Source organism: Podarcis melisellensis (assembly GCF_964234715.1).
Source record: "Podarcis melisellensis genome assembly, chromosome: 4".
In the NCBI taxonomy this organism is placed as follows: Eukaryota; Metazoa; Chordata; class Lepidosauria; order Squamata; family Lacertidae; genus Podarcis; species Podarcis melisellensis.
Window position 1 is genome coordinate 81,359,481 of NC_138531.1, and position 27,014 is coordinate 81,386,494.

The following is a 27,014-nucleotide window of genomic DNA, read 5'->3' on the forward strand; positions in this document are numbered from 1 at the left end:
TGTTCATGTTGTACGTATTTTATGTTCTTTTTCTTTTCTTTTTTTCTTTTCTTTTTATGTTTATTTCATTTACTTTTGTCTGTTGTATGTCTGTGAAATATATTTATGCAAAACTTAATAAAAAAAAATTAAAAAAAAATTTCTAAATTCAGTAAGGCTACGGACTGGTATTATTTGGGCAATGATATCTGAGCACCCTAAGCTGAGAGATGGTTGTCTAGATATGATACCCGTAGCTGAAAGGGAAGAAATGTCTCCAGTTAACCAGTTACCTCTTGTTTTCATGCAGCCTCATACATATCTGAATTTGTGTGTTGATTCTTTGTTTGGTCTATTGTTAACTACTTGTTGACACGCTAACTCAAACTCTTAACTAATGTTTTTAAAAAATTATCCCTGAATGCATAATTCAGCTGTAATGAAATGCAATTCAAGTCACATTTATTCAGTGTGCAGGATTTCTTGGGGAGATCCTTCTTTTCTGAAAAGCACCCATGCAACACCCAGCTAGCGCAGAGAGCGTTGGCTCCAGCTTCGTCAAAGTGTGTGAGGGTTTTCATTGACTTGAGTAGCAGCTGGATTTAACCCCAGAACATCTAAACAGTACATATGATTCAGGATTGACTGAAAAAGAGAAGCTATATTTACCGCTTTTTCATCTGAGGAAGGTTGCATAAGGACAAGGACTTAAAACAAAAAGCCACTTGTTGAAGTTGCTGTTCTAGAAAACGGTTTGCTTCCAGAACGCCCATGTTAGTTCTAGAGCTTCCTTGTTTTACTGTGCCTGCTTCCTCCCGCTGTATTAGTTGCAAGTCATTCTTGAGTGGTGTTATCAAATACTTCCTGCGTTCTTAGACATCAGCTAACAATGACAATATGGATTTCACAGAAGCATTTCAGAAGAACAGCCACCCTATAAATCATCTTGGCGGTGTCTGAAAGTGATTTAAGACAGCAGGATTAGCTTCAGATGCTGCGATAACACAACTGTGAAGCCTCTTGGCCCTAAGTGCAGCACTCTCTTTGCTTTAGATATAAAGAGGAAAACACACATACACACAGGCGTTTTCCAAAGGGATTTCACTGTTTTCTGTTTTGAGAAGCACTAGCAAAGGCAACTGGTCAAAGCAAAGCGATCCTTCTTCGCCTGCCGTGGACTAGGATTCACATGTCTGATGGAGACACAACAGTTTTAGCTGCCGAAATTAATTCTCCGATCAGATTCTGTGTTTTGGACAGGTGTGCACTCTCCCCTCTATTTTCCTAAACAGTCTTTGAACTCTTATCCCTTTCATCCTCTGTAACCTAACCACTCTCAAATAAAACGGTGCGCGTATGCCATTGACAGTCCCAGACACAAGTGTGAAATCCCTTCAAACATTCATTCTGGCTTTATCATTCAGTTTAAGTGACATTCTTTTCTGAAGGCACGAGTCACACTTTTGGTAAGAGCACGGCAGCATGCAGAAATAATTCATACTATTTCTCTTATAATAAAAAGAGTATATATATATATATTTATTTTTTTGCAAAGTAGCATTGTTGGGTTCATTAGATCCTAAATTTAAACAACAATCATAATTGTCTGGGACCACTTTTCTTCCACTGGGTGTCTGATTGCCCAGTTAATCTCTCTTAGCACATTCTCATTGATCTTCCGTTAGAGCAGCTGAAAGTCTCTTTTAAGCATGGCAAACTTTTATAAAGTATATTCCTGGTAGTAAAGCCCAACTGGGGTAAGTGCCAGGCTATTCTAAGAGACAATTCACTCTGCAAACAAGAGAACTATTTTATTTTGTCAGATGGGGTTATTGTTTGGGTATGTAGTTTGTTCATGTGGTGGAACTAATGAAATTTCTGGTGGGTGAGACAAACTAGTTTCATGAGGTACAAACTTTGCTGGTATGAAGCTAATGTACTGTCTCCAGTTACACACTTTAGATCTTTCTTCTTAACCAGGGTTCGAGGTGGATTTGCAAACTTTGGTTAGCAGGCAATTCTAGCCAGTTTTAACCATTGTTTGGGCCAATGCTGACCAAGCTGTACAGCGTGGTTAAAGCAAATCATAGAAGGAAGAGAGAATTTGGGGAGGGAAAGGAAAGAACCTGTGAGATGACAGCATACTGATCTGCTAACCATGGTTAGTAGATCAGGAATATTACCTCTGCGTCAGTCTGTTATAGTGATATAAAATACTACTATGGAGACTTAACAAAAATTAAAGGACTGAAATCATCAGGTATTGTTTGAAGTATATGAGAATATAAGGAAAGGATAGAGACCTGCTGCCCAGCACTTAAATTTGTTGAAATTTGTTTTTCTAATAGACTATCAGGAAGCAAGCACACCAGAATTCAGAATAGTGCGTGAATGGGCCAAAGCCATAACCTGCATGCACTGCAGCAGTAGACAATAAGTATTTCTAGAAAATAAAATAAAGGGTTTTTGCTTGTTTGTTTTGGCTGTGGAGTCCAAACTCAGTATTGTAATTTCCCACTGAATTCCACTTAAATGCATATTTAATCTAAAAGTATCTTTTTCTTTCTTTTTTTCTTGGATTGTCTGGGATTTATATAGCTAAGAAGAATGTTAATTTTGTGTATACTAGCTGAGATAACTAGCTCTCTGTGGGGTCAAGGTACTGACATCAGAGGCATTTCTGAACAAAGATGTCGCAGTTGGTGGGTGGATGGCACTACTGTCAGCTGTTGCGTGACCTCGCATAAATAGTATCATCACGACTTTAATCTTTCGGGTGTTCAGAGGTAGTGTGCATATTTCCGTTTAACCCCTGGACACTTGCCGGCATGCATGACCCTTTAACAATTCCTGTCCCTCTGTCCATCCTTGGCACCTTGGCTCCAAATAGTCTAGGAATAAAGCCAATAGTTGTAGACATCTATTGTGCACACAACCATTGTGAAGAGCAAAACAATGGAATACGGGACATTTAATGTATGATATAGAGGAGCTATAAATCGCTCTCCCTTGCAGAAATAGGTATTGTGACACTTATCGCCAAAGGTAACATTTGGTATTTGAAAGTTCGCCTTAAACGTAAAGCTTGACCCATTTGGAACAAGAGTATACACCTTTAATGGAGTCTGGAAGATCTATAAACTTCAGTGCATCTGGAAATTTTGGGGATGAACTGAACAAAGTTCACTACTACAGATTTTAGTGAAATTCATTGACACAGGTAGGGTTTTCCTATCCAGCTACTGGCCTGGTCAAGACGTGTTTAGCTACCAAGATAAAACTGCAACAGACCTTTGTCTGGAAAATGCAAATACAGTGGTACCTCAGGTTAAGTACTTAATTTGTTCTGGAGGTCCTTCTTAACCTGAAACTGTTCTTAACCTGAAGCACCACTCTAGCTAATAGGGTCTCTCGCTGTTGCTGTGCCGCCGCTGAGCGATTTGTGTTCTCATCCTGAAGCAATGTTCTTAACCCGAGGTACTATTTCTGGGTTAGCGGAGTCTATAACCTGAAGCGTATGTAACCTGAAGCATATGTAACCCGAGGTACTACTAATATGAGCATGCAATATTTAAAGCTTCTAGCTTTTAGAGGGGCTTTGGAACCTTGCAATAAGAACCTAAGAAGAGCCCTGCTGGGTGATACCAAAGCCTCATCCAGTCAAGCATATGTTTTTTTCACTGTGGCTAACCAGATTCCTGGATGAGGCCCACAAGCAGGGCATGAGTGAAGCAGCCCTCTCTCTTGTTGCTGCCCCTGGTCTTGGAGTACACAGCCATCATGTCTAGTGATAACCTAATCTTCTATGAGTTTGTCTAATTCCCTTTTAAAGGTGTCTATATGGGTAGCCACCACTACGCATTGTGATCGTTCCATCGTGTGCTGTGTGAAAAGGTCTTGTCTTTCCTGAATTTTCCACCATTCTGCTTCATTGAAGTTCTAGCCTTTTGAGAGAGAGAAACTTCTCTCTATCCACGCTCTCATGGGAAATTTATATGTGTCCAACCTTAACTCCGCCCCCCCAAAAAACCTTTAAAGCCCCATGTGTTGTAACCTGGCAAGATTATGACTGATCCACGACAATAAGTAGCTCTTTTGAGTATAAAGGTAGCCAAAATGTTCTATAAAGCCATATTTTGACTTTTATTGATTGATTTAGGAATTTCAACCATTAGACTTGTTTTCTTTTTTCCCTTTTTGTGCACCCCCTCCCCCAATTTTCAGATAGAGGGTGGTATACAACTATGTTCTGCCTCCATGGTCAGAGGCAATGTGCTTCTGAATACAGTGGTACCTCAGGTTAAGTACTTAATTCGTTCCGGAGGTCCGTACTTAACCTGAAACTGTTCTTAAACTGAAGCACCACTTTAGCTAATGGGGCCTCCTGCTGCCGCCGCGCCGCTGTAGCACAATTTCTGTTCTCATCCTGAAGCAAAGTTCTTAACCTGAAGCACTATTTCTGGGTTAGCGAAGTCTGTAACTTGAAGAGTATGTAACCTGAAGCGTATGTAACCTGAGGTACCACTGTAGAGGGTGGTATACAACTATGTTCTGCCTCCATGGTCAGAGGCAATGTGCTTCTGAATACCAGTCACTAGAGGCGAGAATACTGCTGTGCTCAGGTCCTGCTTCCAGGGTTCCCACAGGCATTTGGATGGTCCCTGTGTGAGAACAGGATGCTGGACTAGATGGGCCATTAGCCTGACCCATCAGGCTCTTCTTACATCATGTTCCTAAATTGTACGCAGAGTAAAACCATAAGGCTGGATTCAACTAAAGGTTGTATTACTGCAAAGTCCTCTATGTGGATCTACCGTTGAAGTTGGTCGGGAGGCCTTAGCTCAGGGACCCTTCCAGCTCTACAATTCTATGTTTCTATGAAACTACTGCCAGAATATAACACCTTGTTTGGAGGATTTGCGCTGGCTGCCAATCTGCTACCAGGGCAAGTTCAAGGTAATAACATATAAGGCCTTTTATATAACTCAGGACCAGGTTACTTGAGAGATCACCTTATCCCTTATATACCCACCAGGTCGCTGTATTCTGCAAGCCTGCTCTACAGTAACTTGTAGCAGGATTTTCTGCCTAGCTGCCGCAGTCCTGTGGAACTGCACCCCTGTTGAGATATGGCACCCACTACCTGTTCTTTCCAGAACTAAATGAATACATTTTTGTTTCAACAAGCTTTTCCAGCTGCCTTCGGTGTTCATTTTTTATTGTTTTTAGACCTTTAAAACTGTTTAGACCTTTTAAAACTATTTTATCTGTTTTATGGTGGGTAGGTAGGTATGGTATGGTCACCTTGAGACACAAGTGAAAGATGATTAATAAATTATTTTAAAAAAAAAAATACTGAGATTTTTTCACTGGTGGCCCCTGTAAGTGACTTGGACCATATAACTATTGCCTGACTTTCCAATGTTTTCAGTAGGGCTGGGTGATACCTAAATACTGTGATATGATTGATATATCACAATGTATGGAATGCATCTCGGCTGCTTCTTCCTCCCCACCTTAGGGAATGAAGCAGCAGAGATACATCACCCAGCCCTACTGAGCAAGCCGCCATACCACTTTGGCTCACATGAACTGTCAGGGCAATAGGGGCTTCCTTAAACTGCTCAGAGAGTGGGAAGCCTGAGCAGAAGCAGTCACCATTACAAAAAAAAGAGTAAAGGTAAAGGTAAAGGTACCCCTGCCCGTACGGGCCAGTCTTGACAGACTCTGGGGTTGTGCGCCCATCTCACTTAAGAAGCCAGGGGCCAGCGCTGTCCGGAGACACTTCCGGGTCACGTGGCCAGCGTGACGAAGCTGCTCTGGTGAGCCAGAGCTGCACACGGAAACGCCGTTTACCTTCCCGCTAGTAAGCGGTCCCTATTTAACTACTTGCACCCAAGGGTGCTTTCGAACTGCTAGGTTGGCAGGCGCTAGGACCGAGCAACGGGAGCGCACCCAGCCGCGGGGATTCGAACCGCCGACCTTTCGATCGGCAAGCCCTAGGCGCTGAGGCTTTTACCCACAGCGCCACCCGCGTCCCCAAAAAAGAGAGTAGGAATAGGCAAATATATATGTGGACTGTCCATCAAGTGACTTTTCTTCTTTAAGTTCTCAAAGCTCTTAACTAGCTCAAGGTTGTCATCTGAACTGAGAATCAATCACAATCCGTCCATCATTTGAAAAATAAGACTTTAGACATTCCATTTGGCGACTGTAACCTTGGTTTAAGGAGCCATTTGGCCCCTAGCTTATATATCTTGAGTTTCTAACGCTGGTTTTCTTAAAATAAGTAATATAACAGATGTGTTGTGTTAAGATATTGTTGAGGTTTACTTCATCATACACTTAATTTAGTAGTAGTAATAATAATAATAATACTTCCCCTGTATCCTTGCAGCAAACACTGGCCTGCTCCATTTTAACGGCGCTGTTGAGCGAGTTCTCAAGTTCAAGTAAAACCAGCAACATTGGGCTAAGCATGGAGTTCCACGGCAACTGCAAGCGGATATTTCAGGTAAACAAATATTGCATGGTTGACATTTCTTCTTAGAAATATAGAATAAAGGAAATCCCCGTTTCACTTACAGATATGTACACAAAAGTAAACAAGAGTATCTATAAGTACAGTAGTTGAGTTTGTAGGTAATAGACAAGACTTATCTCCATGAGCCTCTTCACACACACGCATTGCGTTAAATCACCTGTCATCTGAAAAGAGCTGTCTGTTAACTTGGACTATAGCTGAGTGCTTTGCATGCAGGTCAATTCTTGGCATCGGTGGTGGGCTTTGGGAAGGTGGTGGGAGAGATGGATCTAGTCTCGTCCCCCTAGTCCACTGATTGCACGCCACTGCTTAATGTTTCCAGGTAAGGCTGGTTAAAGGTCTTCTCACTGGCAGCCGGTCTAGAATCCAGTTAACACCCCTGCCCTAGATAGACCAGTGATCTGACTTGGTGCAAGGCAATCTTCAGATTGCAAAGAACACACACTAAGGAGCATGTATTTTTTTTTAAAAAAAATCCTGATAGTTTTATTATTTTAACCAAAGAAATTAAAACGTTTTTTGCTTATCCCGGACAGGAGGACGACCTCCGACAGATCTTCATGCTCACAGTAGAGGTACTACAGGAATTCAGCCGGCGTGAAAACCTTAATGCTCAGATGTCTTCAGTCTTTCAGCGTTATCTTGCACTAGCCAATCAGGTCTTAAGCTGGAATTTTCTCCCTCCAAATTATATCCTTTGGAAGATTGTTTATTACATGTGGGAAATAATCACCTGATCTTGACAAACAGTCTTGAGGAATTGTAAGCTTCAGAATTCTAATTTTATTCCCAACGGGCTGCTACGTTTGCTATGTCGCTGCGTTCTTTGCTAATCACTCATAGTTCGCTGTTGCAAATGCATCAAAATATTTGACTAAGCATCTGCAGAAAGACAACAATTAGCAACACAACAAAACTGGAGCTAGATAGGAGCTGGAATTAGACGCCCGGGTCAAGAGGATACCGAACCGGGGGTTTATTAATATATGTGGTTATACAGTTAGACATATACTTATGCTGAAGCTGCTATTTATATTTTTGTATTTATCTGTATTTATTTTGTGTTTTTATTTATTTACATGGGCGTTGCTAGGTTCTTAAAAGACTTTGGGGCACAGGCCTATGGCAGAAATCTGCCTCTGGGCAAATTAAGATGGCAGGAGGCTGGGGGTCCTACTGACATTGCACTTTGCAGCACACCCCCACCCCTAAGCAAAGTTAAAAATAAGAGGTTAAAAAAGGAGGGGGAGGTGCTGGAGGCCAAAGGGCCCATACAGAAGACAAGACCCGCTGTTCTGATCATAGCAACTACTGCATTTACACTTTGTAATAATAATACATACTTATTATGTTGTGAGAATCTTTCAAATCTTTATCTTTAAAAACAAGTGTGCACCCTCTTGAATTACATTATGCCCTACCCTTATTGCAAATGGTTTTTATTTAAATTGAATAATTGTCAAAGGCATTGTATTCTGACAGCACTGAAATGGTTCCTTTGTTGTTGTTTTTCAATTTTCAGCACCCCCCCCAAAAAAGCCTACCAGTTGTTTGATAGGGTGGTGAATGATGTGCAGCGTAATTTACCACTCCAGTTTTGAAATTAGCCAACTATGCATCATTGGGGGGGGGGCTCCAAAAGCTGTGCAACGCATCTTTAGGAAGAAATATGTGTTTAGCGGTTTAGCCCTTCAGACCAATGGTTTCTTCCTGCTTTATGTGTGGAACTTTAAAATGAATGGAATATTTTTCTGTGCTTGGCAAAATACGATAAATTGAACCACACAATAAATCAGATAACTGGCAGATATCTTAAACATTCATAGTTTGTTATAACTTTGGTTTAACGTTGAGTGCAAATGTTCACATCTTTATTACATGTATATTTTTATTGCCAAAATAAATCTCATAATATTTTGTAATAGTTTTCTGTGATAGGGTTGTTCAGCCTGTTTATTTTAGAGGACTGTCTCCCATTTTGATGCTCTAGCCCCATAGAACTCATTGTCTGTCCCTTGATTCAGAAATCCTTAGCTCATTTACTTGGAAATAAGACCCACTGAAATTAGTGGTAGTCCTTCCTCCCTCCCTCTTTCTTTCTTTCTTTCTTTCTTTCTTTCTTTCTTTCTTTCTTTCTTTCTTTCTTTCTTTCTTTCTTTCTACCTTGGATTCTCTCCATCCCACCCCAGCAGGATAGCTCTGCCCCAGTCCTGTATATATTAGGATTTTCATTTGTTCTTCTGCATAGCTTGAAGATAAACTCCATTTAATTCTGTGAAGCCTGTTAGATTGTTATAAAGATCAGGATCAACAGATTTCAAAGGGCTCGTTTTAATTTTGTGATAAAGTCAGCCAATAACATTTCAGAATGGTTTAAGAAAAATATTTTGTTCAAGTTTGCATACCTGCCAAGTGTGGTATCATTTTTGTTTCCCTTTCTCCTGTCACAACGGGATGATTATTAAAGTGATTGTGCCACTATGGAATGTCTCGTCATTGTGATCAAACTGTTATCTGGCATTCCTAGGGCATTCTTTTTTCCCAGTCCTTAATACCTTTTATTCCTTGCCCTCATGCATGAATTATGCTGTGTATGTGGAGGGGCTTAAAGCTTGTTTCCATTGCATTCTTTCTGAATGGGACCTGTTGTATCTGGGATTCTTTTTTTTCTTTCCTCTTTCTTTAAAGGCAAGTCGGAATGTTGTTGTTGACCTTGACACCCGATAACTAGGCAGACATTATATAGCTATGTTTGAATCCTCACAAAATGTGATGCTAAAGCCAACAGAGTCCTGGCGTGAGACCCTCCTGGACAGCAGAGTTATGGAGCTTTTCTTTACGGTAAGTCCCATTCTGCTGTTGCTAGCTTAGTAGGAAAGAAGCTGGTACTCCCTTCTCTGAATTCAGGTGAGGGTTGCATAGATGAAATTCTCTTACTTGCCAAACAGTTATATTTCTAAAGGTCACACTGTTTTTGTTGGTTTGTTTGTTAGTTAGAGGTTAACGGAAATTCTTCCTATGTGCGCTGATGTTGTTGCTTTAAGATCTTGCTTGGTGAAAAGAATTGAAGGCACCATATTTAAGTTTCCAATGAATTTTAATAGGGTTTAATCTGGGTGTCATTTAGACCTGAGAAGTGGTGTTGCAGGGTGAAGTTAGTCAATTCCCTAATAACGACACTTAAAAATTCCCAGTCGATTACAAAAAGCAGACAAATCCTTGCCTGCTGTCTCGGAAGGCCCTATTCTCATTTGGTATAGCAGAACTTAATGCAGCTTAAGGGCTGTATACCCATGTAGGCAACTTCCTACTTTGATGATGTTTCCGTGCAGGAAAGATGTGTGTCGCTGTCATAAGCAACCAGGGACACATGTGTCAATTTTGTCATGCATGTTTGCTGCATGTGAACAGTGCACATGTATGTCTTCTACATAGATCTCTCTACCATATAAGAAATCACGGCATTGCATGTGAGGCCGCCTTTGGTGCCTTGAGCACTCTGTTCAGGAAATCTGTGGCCATCTAGACATGTTCAGTGGTGCTTTGGTTTGGTTCCAAATCATTGCACGTTAATGGAGAAAAAGACAATGCTTTAAGAATATAGATTACCATCCTGAAAAAAATACATGGAAGAAACCAGTTTAGGTTTATCTCCAGGAATAAAATGGTGTATTGCAGGAATGTGCGGGTATTGGTTTCAAAGCTAAGAAATATTTAAAACTCTTGTCTAGATGTCAAATAGCGTTTAGTAAATATTTTGTATAGTGTATTAATTTGCTTGACAATTTTAGCTGTTGTGTGTACATAGTTACTTGTGAGTTTTTTTATCTTGCTCAAGCATTTTCAAAAAGGTGAAAAACTTGCTGGCAGACCGTTTAACAGCTGCACACAATGTGAACAGCTGTCTAGACAACCCAGACAGTTGCTACTGTCAGCTGGGAACCCCCACAAGCAAATAGTTTTTGCATTTACAGGTTAACCCTTTCTAATGTAATTCTCTGTTACGAGGTCTCTGGCTCAAAGGCTCACTTTTATTGGTAAAAGAACTTCTTTTCAAATTATATCACTCTCTTTACCAGACACACTTAGATTTATTTTAGATATCAAATTCATACAAATGAAAGGGTAACTAACACATTTATCAGCTTTTTTATGGCTTACTAAGTATCTAAAAAGCAGAATCTCTGCTGTGCTGGCTAATTCCTGATTTGCAGTGTTTATTTGCCATGCTTGTGTTTCAGTAGGAGCTTCGATTAAACTAGAAAACATAGCACTACAGTGAATCTCGTTATATTAAAAATTCAATGTGTTCCTTTAATCAAAGAGAACGCTAATTTATCACCACTTCTATTTTTTTTAGTACTTTGAGATGGGCATTCATTTAATTTATATCCATAGATTTCAATTACTAGTATTGTATTTCTTATTGGATGACTATTTCTTGATGTCGGATTCTAGATGCTCTAATTTGCACCCAAGAATTTATGTAAAGTAAGTTCTCTTGATATCCTTATTTTGTCATAAAAATTCAGTCAATAAATGGATGCTCACTTTGTTGAGATGATTTCTTCTCATTGAGGACCTCCTGAGGAAGAGTGACATGATCCTGCTCGCAGAAATGAGTGGATCAAAACGGAATCAAAAGATTTTGCTGCAAGCAAAATATATTTGGTTTCTTGCGGCTTCTGTGTTTACCTCTGCTAAAGAAGCATCTATATAATCTTGATTGAACTTGTCGACTAACTTTAGCCCAGGCATAGTTAGCATAATACAGATGGCTGTCATTATTGCTGTTTTTAGAAGTAGCAGCATGTCTGACTGGCATCTGTTTCTCTCTTAAGTCTCAACATGCATAGACAGTTCAACATGTAGGTAGGTCCCAGCGAAACATTGCCTTCGACTAATTAAATATGGCTTATGAAGTTGGTATATTGAGAGGGCAGCTTGGAAGGTTTAGGGTGCCTAGAAATAATAAGACTCTTGATTTCAAATTCAGTGGAGAAAGCTCTGAGCGTGTGTTGAGTGTGCATGGACTCGCAGTGTGCTCTTTAGGATTGCAAGCCATGTGGCGATGGTAGAAGAATGTCTAATTTCCTACCCCCGCCTCTCATGTGATGTTAACCCTCTTGCTTCCAAAAAGGTGCATCGAAAAATTAGAGAAGACACAGATATGGCACAAGACTCGCTGCAGTGCTTGGCTCAGCTAGCCTCTCTCCACGGGCCAGTTTTTCCAGATGAAAGTTCTCAAGTCGATTACTTAGCTCACTTCATTGAGGGATTGCTCAACACTATCAATGGGTATGTAATAGGTTTGCTTCCTAGAATTTGAGGAGGGAGGGACTTGCTTCCTGTAGTTCTTTGCAGCTTGAACAGTGGCGTGGAATACTTAAAAGATTCTTGACAGTGGGTCTTGATTTGACTATGCCGGTAGAGTTATTTACTCTTCTCTCTTAAAAAATAAAAATGTTTTGTCTTAGCAGAATTGAGATAGAGGACTCTGAAGCGGTGGGAATATCAAGTATAATCAGCAACTTGATCACTGTATTTCCTCGCAATATATTAACAGCCATTCCAAATGAACTTTTTTCTTCGTTCGTTAACTGCCTCACACACCTCACTTGCTCTTTTGGGAGAAGTGCTGCCTTGGAAGAAGTGGTGAGTACAGATCTTTGAATTCCTAAAGGCTTGCTCAAAAATTTTATCTTTAGTTTTTAGTTCAGCTTGCCATGCATCCTCCACCCCCACCCCACAAATGCTAAATATATTTGTAATAGTTCTAATGAGTTGTGTTAGTCTACTTTTTGTGTGCAAACGGGGTAATTGGAGAGCAGTTTTTGAGACAGTATTAGGTGAGAAGTTAGTACTAGTTCAAAACTTGGCACTTCAGCAGTGAATTCACATTTTAAAATTGTGTGTTAGGTACCTGCCTCAGTGCAGCTTTTGAATTTTGCTTGAGAGTTTAACTTTGTTTTTTTAATTAAGAAAATACTTTTAACGTGGGGAAACGGGAACCACAGAGTGAACAAATGAGGCTGCTTTGGGGTGTTTTTTCTTGCTATGACACCATACCAAATCTAGTTCTTGTTAAATTATCTCTTTAATTCCCATCCATGAAATCATTGCCTTTTATTGGGAACAGCAGGATTGAATTGGACACTTTTGTTACATAAACAGCTTTGTTCACTGCTGTGCCTTTTATGAACTGGTAGTTGAAAAGGAAGCTCAATAAATCCTAAGCAGATAAACGTCTCTCTCAAATACGCTTCATGTTTTTGTGTGTAGTTTGACACACCTACAGGAAAGTACAGCTTGAGCTCCAATACTGTGTCTGAAGCATGGAAATGAATATCTGTCGCAACTCTTTTTAAACTATTTGATTGTTGTTAGCTGCCCTGAGCCCAGCTTCGCCTGGGGAGGGCGGGATATAAATAAAATTTTTATTATTATTATTATTATTATTATTATTATTATTATTATTATTATTATTATTGTGAAGGATACCCAACTGATATGACAGGACTTCTTTTCACATCCCATGAACCTCACACCATTCTTCCTTCCTGGGTTCTTCTTGCAACTGCCCCACCATTTTACTATTTTCACTGGAAAGCTTCACACTTGGCATAACCTAGAAAAGGCACACCACTTCCGCAGCTGATTCCAGTTAGTTTATAATCAAGTAAGATGCACACATTATGCATAGCTCCTGCCATTCATGGAAGGGTTGATTTGTCAGGGCGGAGATATGGTCAGAAACCCAGGGGGTGGTGACTCAGGAGAGGACATGCTCCCTGGCAGCGCCTAACTTGTAGAACTTCCTCCCCACAAAAGTGCATCTTTCATCTTGATTATGCAACTTTTGGTGAATGCTGAAGAAACCTCTCTTTACAATGGATTTTGTCACTTGAGATATATATATTTAGGACATACTTTGATTGTAATTTGCTTTAAACTGTTTTTGACATTGTGTTTTAATTGTTCTTAGCTGCTCTGGGCCTGTAGGGTGAAGGGCGGCTAATAATAATAATAATAATAATAATAGTATCATCAAAGACTGACAGACCAACTTTTCATAAATTGGCTTAAGACTCTGTTCTGGGTCTTACTCACTGCAAACTCTCACCCTTTATAGCCTTTATTCTGCTTCATATGAAATCCCTTTTCATCTTATAATAAAGTTATCTTGTAATGTCCAGTGTAGGTAGGCCTTACCATTCCTGATTGCAGTTTAGTGCATTTTGTCCTAGCTTGAAAGAAGTAACGAAAGATCATTGAATCTGCTTACAGTTCATTCGCACTGAATGGATCTTCTGCCTTACACAAACAGTTCACCTTCCAGTTTTTAAAATGCATCCTCCCCGAAGGCTCTGAAGCCATCTTGTCACCAAAATCCCGAATGCAACTAGTGGAATAGTTTATTCGCTTTTGCTTAATTTTGGATGCAATGTCATAGTGGCATTTAGCTTTCTTGATTATGGTTTTTCTTTTGGCACAGATGGCTATATTTCAAACACCAGATGGGTATTAGATTTCCTGCAGAGGATTCTGCACTGACAGTTCTTAATACCTTGTAGGTTCGTACTGGTACAGCATGTCCTTGTGCCCAAAGAGTCTCTAAATGTGTGTTCTAATTAAATGACCAGGGAGGGACGCAACACGGTTATCAAACAAGCTAATATCCTTCAGAAGTTTTCTAAAGGCAGTTGATTGACTGGAAACAAATTACAAGGGACAGTTTCCCATGAACTGCTCTGTTAGTTGATGTTTGCCTTTTCATGGGTTGGCCAAATTTTCAGGAAGACCAGCCTATGGGCTGTCAGGGCGTTAGGATAAAGTGGCTCAGGTTTCCTCATTCTTTAAAGAATATTTTAAATAGTTGAATTACTAGAACAGCCCAGTTTTTGCATGTGTTCTGGTTTCACTTAACAGAACATGTATTTTTGGCTCACAAAGTTAATTTTTGCTTTGTATTTACAACATTCCAGTAGAATGGAATGATAGATCTCCATATGGGTTGGAAAAAAGCGTGAGTTGTGCTGTCAGTTTTCCTTCGTAATCTTTTACAGGCCTCCTCCAAGCTGTTTGCTTAAGAAGTATCCCTGGCCCACTTGGCAGGCTAGATGCTCATGTGTCCCTCCCGAGGTTCTCCGCACACAGTAGGGAGGGAGGTTCTTACACAGAACCAGGAGTGTAAAAGCTCAGTCCGACATGAGAGCTCCCATTCTTAGAGGAGGATTTGGGGAGCAGTTATGCTATGCTGAAGTTTGGTGCAGGCAGAAGCAGCCCATGAGTGTTTGCTCCAAAAACCAAGTGCAGTACAGTCATCCCAAATGCCTTGCGACTCAAACATTTTGGCTCCCAAACACCGCAAACCAGGAAGTTAATGTTCTGGTTTGCGAAAGTTCTTTGGAACCTGAACGTCTGACACGGCTTCCACAGCTTCCAATTGGCTGCAGGAGCTTCCTACAGCCAATCGGAAGCTGTGCCTTGGTTTCCAAACGTTTTAGAAGTTGAATGGACTTCCGGAACAGATTCCGTTTGACTTCCGAGGTACCACTGTGCATGGCACTCCTGAAGTCCCTCCTGATATGTGCAGAGAAGAGCAAGGATCAGCAACAAGCCAAAAGTTGTGCCATATGGACTGAAGTCAATAACATTGATCAGCACTTAGCACAAAGCACATTCGAAATAATTCAGTTCGGAAAAGCGTTACATCTCTCGACAATCGCTATGTGCTTTCGTTGGGGGTGGGGTACATAAGTAGGCTTTTCTCATCTGTGTGGTTGTGAGGAAGGGGAAGGAGTAGCTGGGTGTAAAAAAGAATTTTGAGACTGGGAAAAGGAAACAAGGCCTTCCTGTTTCATTTAGGGGAGGGGCTATTCAATTTAACAGGCAGCTTCGGTCATCATGTTTTATTGTAGTACAACAATGATTTAATCATGGGACTCCACTGGGACTCCATGATATGTATGTGAGGCCGGCCCAGTGGGTATACTTGGCATAAGAACTGAACTGGGACAATCTCACTGCATGTTGATTATATCCAGTTTTACCAATATGTGAAAAGGGCTATGAGTCTATTCTAATTCCATTGTCCAATCATTGAAGAAGCTGGTTGAATTTTCTAATCATCTTTCAAGAAATTCAGAAGGAAGAATATTATTATTATTATTATTATTATTATTATTATTATTATTAGACAACTTTTTGGTAAGCTTATCTCTGAGCAGCTGCTGGGGTTTTTTTTTAGTTTTTTGTTAGGTAGCTAAAACACTTCCTTAAGTTTTGAGACCTCATAACTTGCAAAAAAGAGCCCGCAAGAGGGAGCACTTATTACTATGGAAGACTGACTGACTGGAGGCATTGTGTTCAATGATTCCTTATTCTCAAAATGTTAAATATGTTTTTCAGAGGCAAAATATATTGGTGTTCTTTGGTTTGTTTTTTTTAAAAAGGTAAACGAATTAACAAAAAGATGTCATATTCATCAAAACACATCTACCTACTTTGTTACAGTCGAAATGGATTAGACATTAAGAACTGCAAGTTACGTTCTACTCCCCAAACAGGTTTTCGCAGCCTCATTTGTGCTGCAACCCGCCTACATCCCTGAAAAGCCAACTCTGAGACTTGAGAGACCCTCTGTAGTGGCATTTGAGCTGGCACAAGTTGCTATATCTGGTGTGGTGTGTCTTAGTTGATTTTGCAACCAGCTGTTTGGATCCAGCCTGTCTGCAATTTTAGATGCTTGGATCCACTAAAAAGTATCTTTCTCCAGAAAGTGCCAACTGTGAACTGTTTTCGGAATGAGTGGTACATGCGTTGATAATCTGCGAGTGTATGTTATTGAAAACACTTTGTCCTTGTGTTCTTAATAGGCACAGTAGTGTAACATGAAGAAAGCTTGGGCAACTTTTTGTCGGGTAACAGGTCTTTTTCTTCTGTTTCCTTAGCTTGACAAAGACGACATGGTATACATGGAGGCATATGACAAGCTCTTGGAATCCTGGCTAACTCTGGTACAAGATGACAAACATTTCCATAAAGGCTTCTTTACCCAACATGCTGTTCAGGTTTTTAATTCTTACATCCAGTGCCACTTAGCTGCTCCTGATGGTACAAGGAATTTGGTAAGTTCTTGAGCTGTCAGTGAAGGTCTGGGGTTGCAGAGTAATTAAAAAGCTTTGGTTTGCCTACAATAAAATAAATATTAAAATTAACAGAGGAGGCTGAAATATTTACAAGAAAGGAAAGACACTTGACTGAGCTTTTTCTTCCTGCTGTTTAGCTCCAGTTGTCTCCTGCCCATGACAAACCACACACTAAATAGCAGAAGTAATTTTACCTATCGACTATGGGTTGGATCCAGAATTGTAACTCCACAAACAAAAGGGATCTTTCCTTGATGCTGGCTGGCACCTATTGGATTATAGTTCAAAATATCAAGAGGGCACCTGATTGGGGAAGGCTCCTGCAGTGTGAGCTGAGCCCTAAATTTATATACCACTGTAACTGTTTCCAAGGCATCTTACAACAAAAATGGATTTTAAAAATTCCCAATTTAAACAAGTCTAAACCTATCGGAAGAAAAAAACCCTAACCAAATAGCAACAATAGGGCAGTCCTTTCCTTGTCAGTATGACTTAAGCCTCCTCCAGCTTTCTTAGTCTGCCATTTAAAGTTCTGAAGAGTCGGAATCTAGTTGTTGTTTTTTCATATCTCAGATATAATCTACTGCAGAATTATTAAGGTTTTACGTTTTGACAATTCAAGGTGTAGGGTATTATCAAGCCAGGAAGAGAGAGCAAGCTTCTGTGGTGTTTTAAAGGACAAAATGGATATAATCTTTGCTTGGTTTCCAGTTTTTTATGTAGATTGCTTGAGAGCGAGTACCTATCAGAAGCTGTATTCCTTTTGTTTTAGGGAATGCCCATTGTTGCCCTTTTAAAGTATATTGAAGTGACTCAGTGTTTCTACACGTGCTGTACAAAGCATGGTTAATGCACATGGTAGCACTATTAGAAGCTTATCAGTGCCAGTACAAGAAATACTTAGTAAATGAAGTCATTGAATTTATAATTTGGCAATTTTAGCGTAATTTGTTTATACAGGTTAAATCTTAGATGTCTGCATGATGAGGCACTCCTCCCATGAGTAACCATTTAAAAGCCACAGCTGGCATGGCAGAGGCTGGCTTGTTCGATATCAAAGTAGCAGCTAGGATTTTCAAGTAGAGAGGCACTCTTCAGGAAACAGCTGAGGCTTTGAAGTTTAAGAGTATTATTTGACGGTTTGCATAAATGAAAGAGGGCTGAAAGAGGTCCTCAGAAAGAAGTCACGCCTTGCATCCTTACTGTGATGTCTTCAGCAATTTTAAATGGTTTTTCTAGTTCCTCTACCTGTGGGAAGAGAAAGTGAGGAAACCAGCCAGACTTTCTTGAATCTATGTTTTGTTTTTGAGGTACTGAGGGGGGTGGGTGAGGGGGGGAAATAACAGTTAACAAGCAGCCAGGGAGTTGTATCTTTCTGTGTACCAGTGAAGGAACTTCACTGGAACTCACAGAGAGCCAGTGTGGTGTAGTGGCTAAGAGTGGTAGATTCATAATCTGGGGAACTGGGTTCTCTTCTCCGCTCCTCCACATGCAGCTGCTGGGTGACCTTGGGCTAGTCACACTTCTTTGAAGTCTCTCAGCCCCACTCACCTCACATAGTATTTGTTGTGGGGGATGAAGGGAAAGGAGAATGTTAGCCGCTTTGAGACTCCTTCGGGTAATGATAAAGCGGGATTTCAAATCCAAACTCTTCTTCCTCTCCTCCTCCTCCTCCTCCTCCTCCTCCTCCTCCTCCTCCTCCTTCTTCTTCTTCTTCTTCTCCTCAACATCTGCTTAACTCATTTCAATGTCAGACTGCCAATGGTGTTGCCTCCAGAGAAGAGGAAGAAATAAGTGAGCTGCAGGAGGATGACAGAGAGCAGTTCTGTGACCAGCTGGCCAGCGTAGGCATGTTAGGAAGAATTGCTGCCGAACACTGTATACCTCTTCTTACAAGGTATGGCCTTCAATCATTTCTGGACTGTGGCAGTCCTTTGTAAATGTGCTTACAGGGGTTTCCCCCAGGGTGAATGCAATTACGATCAAGTTTTCTCAATACTTTCCCTCAGCTTATTAGAAGACAGAGTGACAAGGCTTCATGGCCAGTTGCAAAGGCATCAGCAGTTAATTAGCTCAGCCGGGTCAGCCTCTATTGACAATAAAGCGCTTGATGACCTATATGAGGACATTCATTGGCTCATCCTAGTCACAGGTGAGTAGAAAATCTTTGAACACACAAACCACTGATGTTGCACCGTTGGAAGCGGGTGCTGCTTTGACTGACGTTTTGGTAGTTTTTGCTTAACAATGGAAGTTGCGTGTACACTGTTCACACATGAGGATGCGCCCTCAAGGGAGCAGGAAGAGGCCATGCTGGGCTTTCTGTAACTGTGACAGTAGCTCATCATAGCCTGCCCCCCGGCCATAAAATAAAATATAATAAGGAATGATAAAAAATGAATAACACCATTTGCAAAAGTTTCTTAGTGCCTCTGGTGTGCATCTGTTGAAGAAGAGGTTTGGGTAAAGGATAGTACCATTAAACAACACATCAATTCTCTGTTGCTGAGGGAGAACAGTTTACATTGGGATGAAGCTGCTCTTACAGTTGTAAGCCAGGAAGCAGGAGGTGGAGAGGCAGTTTTTCTTCTTCTCCCTGCCCAATGGTGCTGCCTAGCCACAGTGGCCTGAGCTTTTCCAGTAGAAACTCAGCTCAACAGGCTATCAACCCCCCAACCTTAAGTTTCTCCCCCCACTTTTTTCGATGACCCTAAATATTTAGGGAATCTTAAAAGGAGTCTGTTCCTTCAGAGTTCAGAAAGCCTCACCACTTAGTCCCACTAGCACTGAGACAATGAAACTTAAGCACAGAAAGCTTAGCAAAATAACCCTAGTGGAGGCGATAGCTGCCACTGCCAAGGCCAGTTTGCATCTGTTTTGTATGCAGAAAGTCCCAGGCTTAATCCCTAGCATCTGCAGGTAGGTCTGGGAGAGAGTCCTGCCTGATAGCCTGGGGAGCTGCTGCCAGCCAGTGCAGACATCACTGAGATAGATGGGCCAATTGTCTGACTCTGTAGCATAGCTGCTTCCCATGTTCCACCATCACCAACTGAGGCGGAGATTCATTCCACCCAGATTTAGCTTTCTTGCTTTACTTAAAGCAAGTGGCTCCAGAGGCCAGAGCCAGCTTGAAAAGAGGAAGGGAATGGAAAGGTGGCAAACAAAAGTGCTGCTACTGAAGGAGCCAGAATTTGTGTAGCAGCAGCATCTTCTACACGTTCTCCCTCAGCAAATAAGCCCCGTTGCCCACTTTTCACTAGCAGCTCCCCTTAATGTCAATCCCAGACCCTCACCCATTAACCAAGCTAGGGGCAGTGCAAACTACTTTCCCCTTAATAAGCATGAACGGAACGTCACATTTACCTCCAGTGTATTGCCACCTCCCCACCACGATAGGTTCAGGCTGACGCTTGAAGAATTAATAGTCCTGTTTTAGAGAAAGGGTATTGGTACGTAACATGCGAATGGCTGACGACTTCCCATCAGTGTGTTTGTAGAATTGAATGTCTCCTTACAGCGAAATTTCGCTGACGTGCCATTTGTCAAACCTTCCTTCTTAAAAGGCTAAAACTTTTCAGCAGATGACAAAGCAAGGTGTGTTGAACAAGGAGTTAATTGTAGGTCCTCCCAAGTTTTGAGATTGGACCACACCAGCCAGTCAGGCACTTGCCTACCCCCTCAAATCTGCCAGGCGGCCACCTGCTGGGTATCATATTCAAATGGAGTTTAATGCTGCAGGAGGCGTAGACTTGCAATCATTCATCAGGTTCAAGTGCAGGTGGAATGGCATGATTCACATGCTATATATTCCTCATAATATATAGGTTCTTCCTCCATAGGGCTACAGTTGTTTTATCGCATCTTCCTAATGAAATACTCCTAGCCTTTCTGTATTCCCTCTGAAATGAAAGTCAGTTTCTTTGGACCACCAATATTGCAGAACTTCTGAAATGTTTCAGGTTTGCTGCAGGCACAGTGAACGTGAAAAAGGGTCGAATTGACATTTGTGAAGGTTATTTGCATTGTGCACTTACTTAAAAAGTTAGTTTACATTTGCTGTGGTAGTTTACAGTGATAAGTATTTTTTTCCCTATTGCCTGCTGCTTTCCACCCCAGTGATTATATTTCATTGTACTCTTCAGAATGTGTCCCCACATGCAGAAAACTGAAATATGGTAACGTAAATGCAAGTTACAGCTTAAGCATCTGATAGAATATAGTCAAATGTTGATGCCAATGCTCTCAACATCTCTTCTGATGGCCCTTAAAGCAGTACTTAATTTAGGTCAGGTAACCTGAGGTCACTACTTTCTTTTTTTGTTTTGTTTGCTTTTAATTTTAAGGCTACCTCTTAGCTAATGATACTCAGGGAGAGACTCCGCTAATACCTCCAGAAATAATGGAGTATTCCATTAAGCATTCAACTGAGGTTGACATCAATACAACGCTTCAAATTCTTGGATCTCCAGGAGAAAAGGCCTCTTCCATTCCAGGGTACAACAGAACCGATTCTGTTATTAGGTAACTTATTTAGTATTTTAATGCCAAATATTGAAAACAAATCAGAGGTAGATAGGGCTAACACTCTAGATTATTTAATCCACGTGAGCATTGTGAATGTCACTCATGGTGAAAAAGTGTTAAATAGGCTTCGTGGCAAGTTGCCGTAGTGACCTAGAGTTGATGGTCGAGGAGGAAGTAAATCTGTAAAGGTTTCTCTGCTTTGAGGAGAGGTTAGTGCTGCATTGCAATTTAAAATCAGTTTTCACTGCAAGAGCAGCTATGATTAGACAATAGCATCAAGTCTGGAGGGGGCTAAGTGTTTGAACAGACAAGTAAGTAGTTTATAATGGGAAGTGAAGTGAGTTGTGGGCATGTGTAGAAATGCCACCTGCAGGTTATCCACTGAAGTGTATATTTATATATCATAACAAGGCAGAAACAATTAATAAAAATTCTATCTTTAGCAGGGGCCCAAGGGTACACTGTCTTAAGTCAGTATGAGGTTTTCAAAATGCATTCTAGTCATTGAAAGGGGTATATTTTTTTCAACTGCAAGCTATTGGCTGTTAGGGCTGCAGTTCACAGAACCAATTGTGTGCTTCCAAAACGGATTTTAGATGTGGAGTTCAATTGACTTTTAAGGGGAATACTTGAAGGGTTTCCTCTCTTTTACAAGAGCAGTGCCAGTTTCCAAAATCTCATCTTGAGGAAGTGATAGTGTATTCTACTGAATTTACAGCATCCCCTGTTTCAGTTCAAATTAATGTTAAACTTGTGGTCTTTTTGACAGCTAATGTTCTTCAAGAAACGATATAAAATGTTTTGATTGCTGCGCATGTGACCCTTAAGTTGACAATATTTATACATGCTGGGGGGAAATATTGTGCCGTGAGATGGAATGTGATTTGCAGTATTGTGATGTTGCAGTGGCTGAGTATTTTTTTAGAAGCACTGCAAGTCTTGGAACCACGGCACTGGTCAATAAATGTAAGGGAAGATGGGTATAGAAGTGGCAACAGAAATAATATTTACCATGTTCCAGTATTTTGGAAGACAAAATTGAGAATAAATTGATAATGGCTTTCCAGAGCTCTACAAGCATCCTTAAGAACCACTTCACATAATACATGGTAAACACATTTGGGTTTGCAGTTACTTCCTAGGTGTTTGTTCATTACATATCCATGAGCACAGTTTCTCCTTTAAATAGTACAGTTGCCACTGCAGAGACACCTTGTGGACAAAAATAGAGTTCTAAAGAGTCGCCTTATACTCATATAGGCCAATAGCCCAGCCCTGTCTTCTGCCTGGCAGAAGAAGCTTTCTAAGATCACGAATCTGTCCCAGTTTTGCTACACAAGAACCTGTATTCTGGGTGCTGGGAGCTAAACTTGGGACATTATGCAGTGAAATACATGCTGTACCATTGAGCAATGACTATTATTATTATTAGTCTAATTCACCGGCTTGCATACTTTACCATTGAAGTAATTACAAAATTACAGCCCTTTGTGGCTTTGGACCAATTTGAGACATTAAAATTGGCACGTCTTTCAACAGACGCTTCAAGAACTTTAGAGTGTGTTCCCAGCACTATCTGGGTCTTGGGGAAATAATTCTTCTCTAGTAACCTGAGTCCCAGGCAAATGTAGATGACTCTTCAGCACATACTAGTCTGCAAGGCAGGCAGGATAGCTGTCATTTAGAGCATGAAGGAGCTAAGAGAATCCTTTGAGAACATACTCTTCCAAACAGGAACAATTACACCCAGCCCTTAAGAAATCCCAGTACTGATCATGTCACTCAGTCTACCCCACCCCTTATTTTGAAAATTTCAAGCCTGTGTGTGTGTTTGTGGTGAGGAAATAGATAAACAGGAGAACACTGAGGGAGAATCATGGTGTCTTTAATTTTCCTCAGGTTACTGTCTTCTATTCTAAGAGTGTCAGAAGTGGAATCTCGAGCAATAAGAGCAGATTTAACGCACCTCCTGAGCCCGCAAATGGGAAAAGACATTGTATGGTTCCTTAAGCGGTGGGCAAAAACCTATCTCCTAGTAGATGAAAAACTGTATGACCAGGTAAAACTATTTTAATCTAAAAGCATTCCCCCCTCCTCCATTTAAATGTACCAGGTGAATCAGGTGATGAATTTGCTAGGGAAGGCCTAAGCTTCTACCTTTCATTATTAGTCTTGCTCACTACTTATTCTAAATAGAGTAAATACAGCAGCATGACTTGGGGATGAGGTGCTAGAACTCTGAGGTGATCCAATTAGACCAGACCACCAGCAGGCAAAGGATTGAATTCTATCTGAAAACAAAAACCTGCCTGCAAGTAGAAAGCTAGTACAGTCGTACCTTGGTTGTTGAACAGAATCCGTTCTGGAAATCCGTTCAACTTCCAAAAACGTTCAACAACCAAGGCATGGCTTACGATTGGCTGCAGGAGCTTCCTGCACTCAATTAGAAGCCGCGCCAGATGTTTGGCTCCCAAAGAACATTTGCAAACTGGAACACTCACTTCTGGGTTTACAGCGTTCGGGAGCCAAAACGTTTGAGTCGCAAGGCATTTGAGATCCAAGATACGACTGTATAGCAGTGAGTATTATAGAATCTTTCTGTCTGATGTGCTAACATTTTACTCACAGGGAGTCCGTATATGGCGGGAAATTCCTAAAATGGCATACCTCACCTTTGGCCTGAAATGCTTCAGTTTCCTTTACCACCTCATTCTGTTGCATATGCAGGTTAGGGCTCAAATCAGACCATAGACCTTTGTTTCTAACTTGAAAACATATGCATGCAGCACTGCCAGGGATCCTGTGCCTCCAGTTATAATTAAATTGTGGTTAGCCCATACCTACGGAGAAATCCAGTGTTTTGTTTTATATTTTTGAAAACCACCAAGAGGTTTTCTTACAGTCAAGGGATGTATAAAATTTGTTAAATAAATTATTATCAGAAAATGAAAGTGTTTGGAACATGATCCGCTGTGACATGTGAACATGGCAGCATTAGGGAATGAACTTGAGAATTTTCTTATCAAAGTACCGTATAACTTACACAACTCAAAAGATCTGCCTTCTCCCAGGGAAAGGGGATCCCTGGCTCTCGAGATGTTGTTGGACTCTTATCAGGTCCAGCTAGCATGGCCAGTGGTTATGGGAATAATATTTGGGCAAAAGATGGAGGAGCAAAGGCTACCCAACCCTTCCTTAGCCTATTCAAAATTGTCAGCATAGTTCCATGGGAGAGTAATTCTGTGGTGCTCATCAAGGTACAGTATGGATTACCTTTCTCTTCCTTTTTTTCCTAGATAAGTCTGCCATTCAATACAGCATTTGGTGCTGACACAGAGGGCGCGCAATGGATTGTGGGTTACCTCTTAGAAAAAGTAATCAGCAACCTTGCCGTGTGGAGTTCTGAGCAGGACCTTGCAAATGACACCGTGCAGTTGCTAGTAACGTTGGTAGAAAGGAGAGAGAGGTAAGCCTAAATGTTACAAGCTGGAAAAAAAAGATTTGCCTTTCCCCAGCATTCTTGGTTGAGATTCTGTTGTTAGCTAGTTGCCTGAATGCAGCTGATGTTTCTCGTTTATATAAATAGCAGCTGCAAGGCGCCTGAGAAAGGTTAGGTTCATTGTAGATCAGGAGGGAAAGTTTACGAAACCCCCCCCCCCCCAAAATCCCACTCTCTTGCAAATTGCTATTTGTAAAGCCTCTCTTCTGGCTTGGCCCCGTCAAAGCTGATGGTAATAAGGATAACCAGTGTTTGCTAGGAATATTCAACCACTCATTTAATTACACTGTTCATTCTGAGAACAAAACCCAAGGTGAGTTCAGAGCAGCCCAAAGGAGTCCTAACAGCAAGACAACAGTTGAAGACATTCTCGTTTCAACAAGCTTTCCCAGCTAGATGAAAAAGTCTGTGCCCTAGATGTTCATTTTTTATGTTCCGCTACAGCTTGTAACAATTATTTTAGTTGTTTTTAAGGCCTTGTGGAAGGCAGTTCACAAATTAATAGATAATAAATAGCATCATACAATTCAACTGGATATCGTTAAAAAGCCCAAAGAAACAGGATAGACATCACCTTGTGCTTAAGGCTGCAGTCCTGTACAGAGTGGACGCAAGTAGGATTACACTGTAAGATGTAATTAGGAAGATGCCAGGCAAATAGGCCTAGTGAGGGAGTTCCACAGCTTGTTTCATCAGCATTTTTTTAGACCTCAATTTGGGAGCACAAGAGGAACAAGAATGACCTCAGAAATAGATGTGCCCCATGCAAAAAAAAAATCTCAGCCGGCTCTGCATTCGCTTTTGCACATCTACTGCTGGAAATAGTTGTCATTTTTCGAAAGAATCCCCAGTGCATCAATCAGTCTTCATTCACCTGGTGCCCTCCAGATGTTATGAACATCAGCTAGCTGGGCCTAATGGGAGCTGTAGTCCTAAACATCTGGATGGCACCAGTATGGTGAAGGCTGATTTAGATTACAGTGGTACCTCGGGTTACAGACGCTTCAGGTTACAGACTCCACTAATCCAGAAATAGTGCCTCGGGTTAAGAACTTTGCTTCAGCATGAGAACAGAAACCATGCAGCGGTGGTGTGGTGGCAGCAGAAGGCCCCATTAGCTAAAGTGGTACCTCAGGTTAAGAACAGTTTCAGGTTAAGAATGGACCTCCAGAACGAATTGAGTTCTTAACAATACCACTGTATTGTTGTTTTTTAATCCTTACCATAATTTTAGGGGTTGTTTTTTAAGGAAATAAAGCTATTGTATGTGTGTATTTTATCTTTCTGTAACAACCTAGTCCAGGCGGAAAATACCTCTCTGGTTACTCCCCTAATCTAGGAAGGCTGGGGCACGTGGAGGAGGCCGCCACTGAAACCTGCTTAAAAATTACAAAAGCAGCATGGATGAAGACGGGTCCTCCATATGCCTTGCTCATTCAGGGCTTTTGAATCTTTATTTGTGTCACTGCTGTGCGCTTTTGAGCTACATTGTCTAAATCTCCTTTTGCTCTTAGGGCAAATTTAGTGATTCAGTGTGAGAACTGGTGGAACTTAGCAAAGCAGTTTGCCCGGCGGAACCCACCTCTTCACTTTTTGTCTAGCTCTGTGCAACGAACGTTAATGAAAGCCTTAGTTCTCGGAGGTTTCGCTCACATGGACACAGATACCAAACAGCAGTACTGGACAGAGGTAAGAGTTGGGAGTCCCAACACCACCTGGAAGACCACAGGCTTCCCATCTCCTTTTGCATGTGACAGAATTCAAGCAAACCTTTAAATGCCAGCTTATTTTAACATTAGTCTTAGTGTATCATGTAGTTGACGTTAGAACTGCAGAAATAATTACTGGAGCCTCTTAGCCGCATAGAACCAAGTGTTAGTTTTTTGTCCCAGTGACATCATATAATACTATCAGAAGTAAGTTGTGAAGGACAAACGTTTGTGTGATAGTGTAGGTGAAAGAATCAGATTGTAAACTTGTGGGCAGGAAGGAACTGCTTTTTTTTTATTGATCTTCCATAAGCTGCGTGGGAAGCCTTTTCTACTGCAGAGCAGTAATAAGTACAAAACCACCAGCAAAAATAAGCAGGAGCAGCAAGAGCACTGGCTCCTAAAGGTATAATGGTCTTCGCAGATTCGCAGAACGGCACTAAAAAGGGAAATACAGTGGTAGCTTGGTTGTCGAATGGGGACACATTTCTAAAGAGTACAATGAAATGGCTCCCAAACACCGCAAACCCAGAAGTGAGTGTTCTGGTTTGCGAATGTTTTTTGGAAGTCGAATTTCCGATGCGGTGTCTGTGGCTTCCAATTGAGTG

At 41.0% G+C, this 27,014-nt stretch overlaps 2 protein-coding genes across 2 annotated transcripts in view; both read left to right on the top strand.

Annotated features, from left to right (window-relative positions):
• Positions 1–27,014, top strand: part of XPO4 (exportin 4) — a 64,517-nt gene that overhangs the window by 22,793 nt on the left and 14,710 nt on the right. The window contains exons 5-16 of the mRNA XM_081908678.1: positions 6,377–6,493; positions 7,060–7,213; positions 9,252–9,364; positions 11,664–11,821; positions 12,004–12,178; positions 16,477–16,653; positions 18,429–18,571; positions 18,684–18,826; positions 21,018–21,195; positions 23,098–23,257; positions 24,495–24,664; positions 26,212–26,386. Of these exons, the coding sequence (XP_081764804.1) occupies positions 6,377–6,493; positions 7,060–7,213; positions 9,252–9,364; positions 11,664–11,821; positions 12,004–12,178; positions 16,477–16,653; positions 18,429–18,571; positions 18,684–18,826; positions 21,018–21,195; positions 23,098–23,257; positions 24,495–24,664; positions 26,212–26,386 (1,863 nt within the window). The remainder of the gene's footprint in view (positions 1–6,376; positions 6,494–7,059; positions 7,214–9,251; positions 9,365–11,663; positions 11,822–12,003; positions 12,179–16,476; positions 16,654–18,428; positions 18,572–18,683; positions 18,827–21,017; positions 21,196–23,097; positions 23,258–24,494; positions 24,665–26,211; positions 26,387–27,014) is intronic.
• The window catches only part of EEF1AKMT1 (EEF1A lysine methyltransferase 1), a 50,766-nt gene continuing 28,126 nt past the window's right edge, over positions 4,375–27,014 (top strand). Inside the window, exon 1 of the mRNA XM_081908687.1 lies at positions 4,375–4,382. The gene's annotated coding sequence lies outside the window, so the exon portion shown is untranslated. The remainder of the gene's footprint in view (positions 4,383–27,014) is intronic.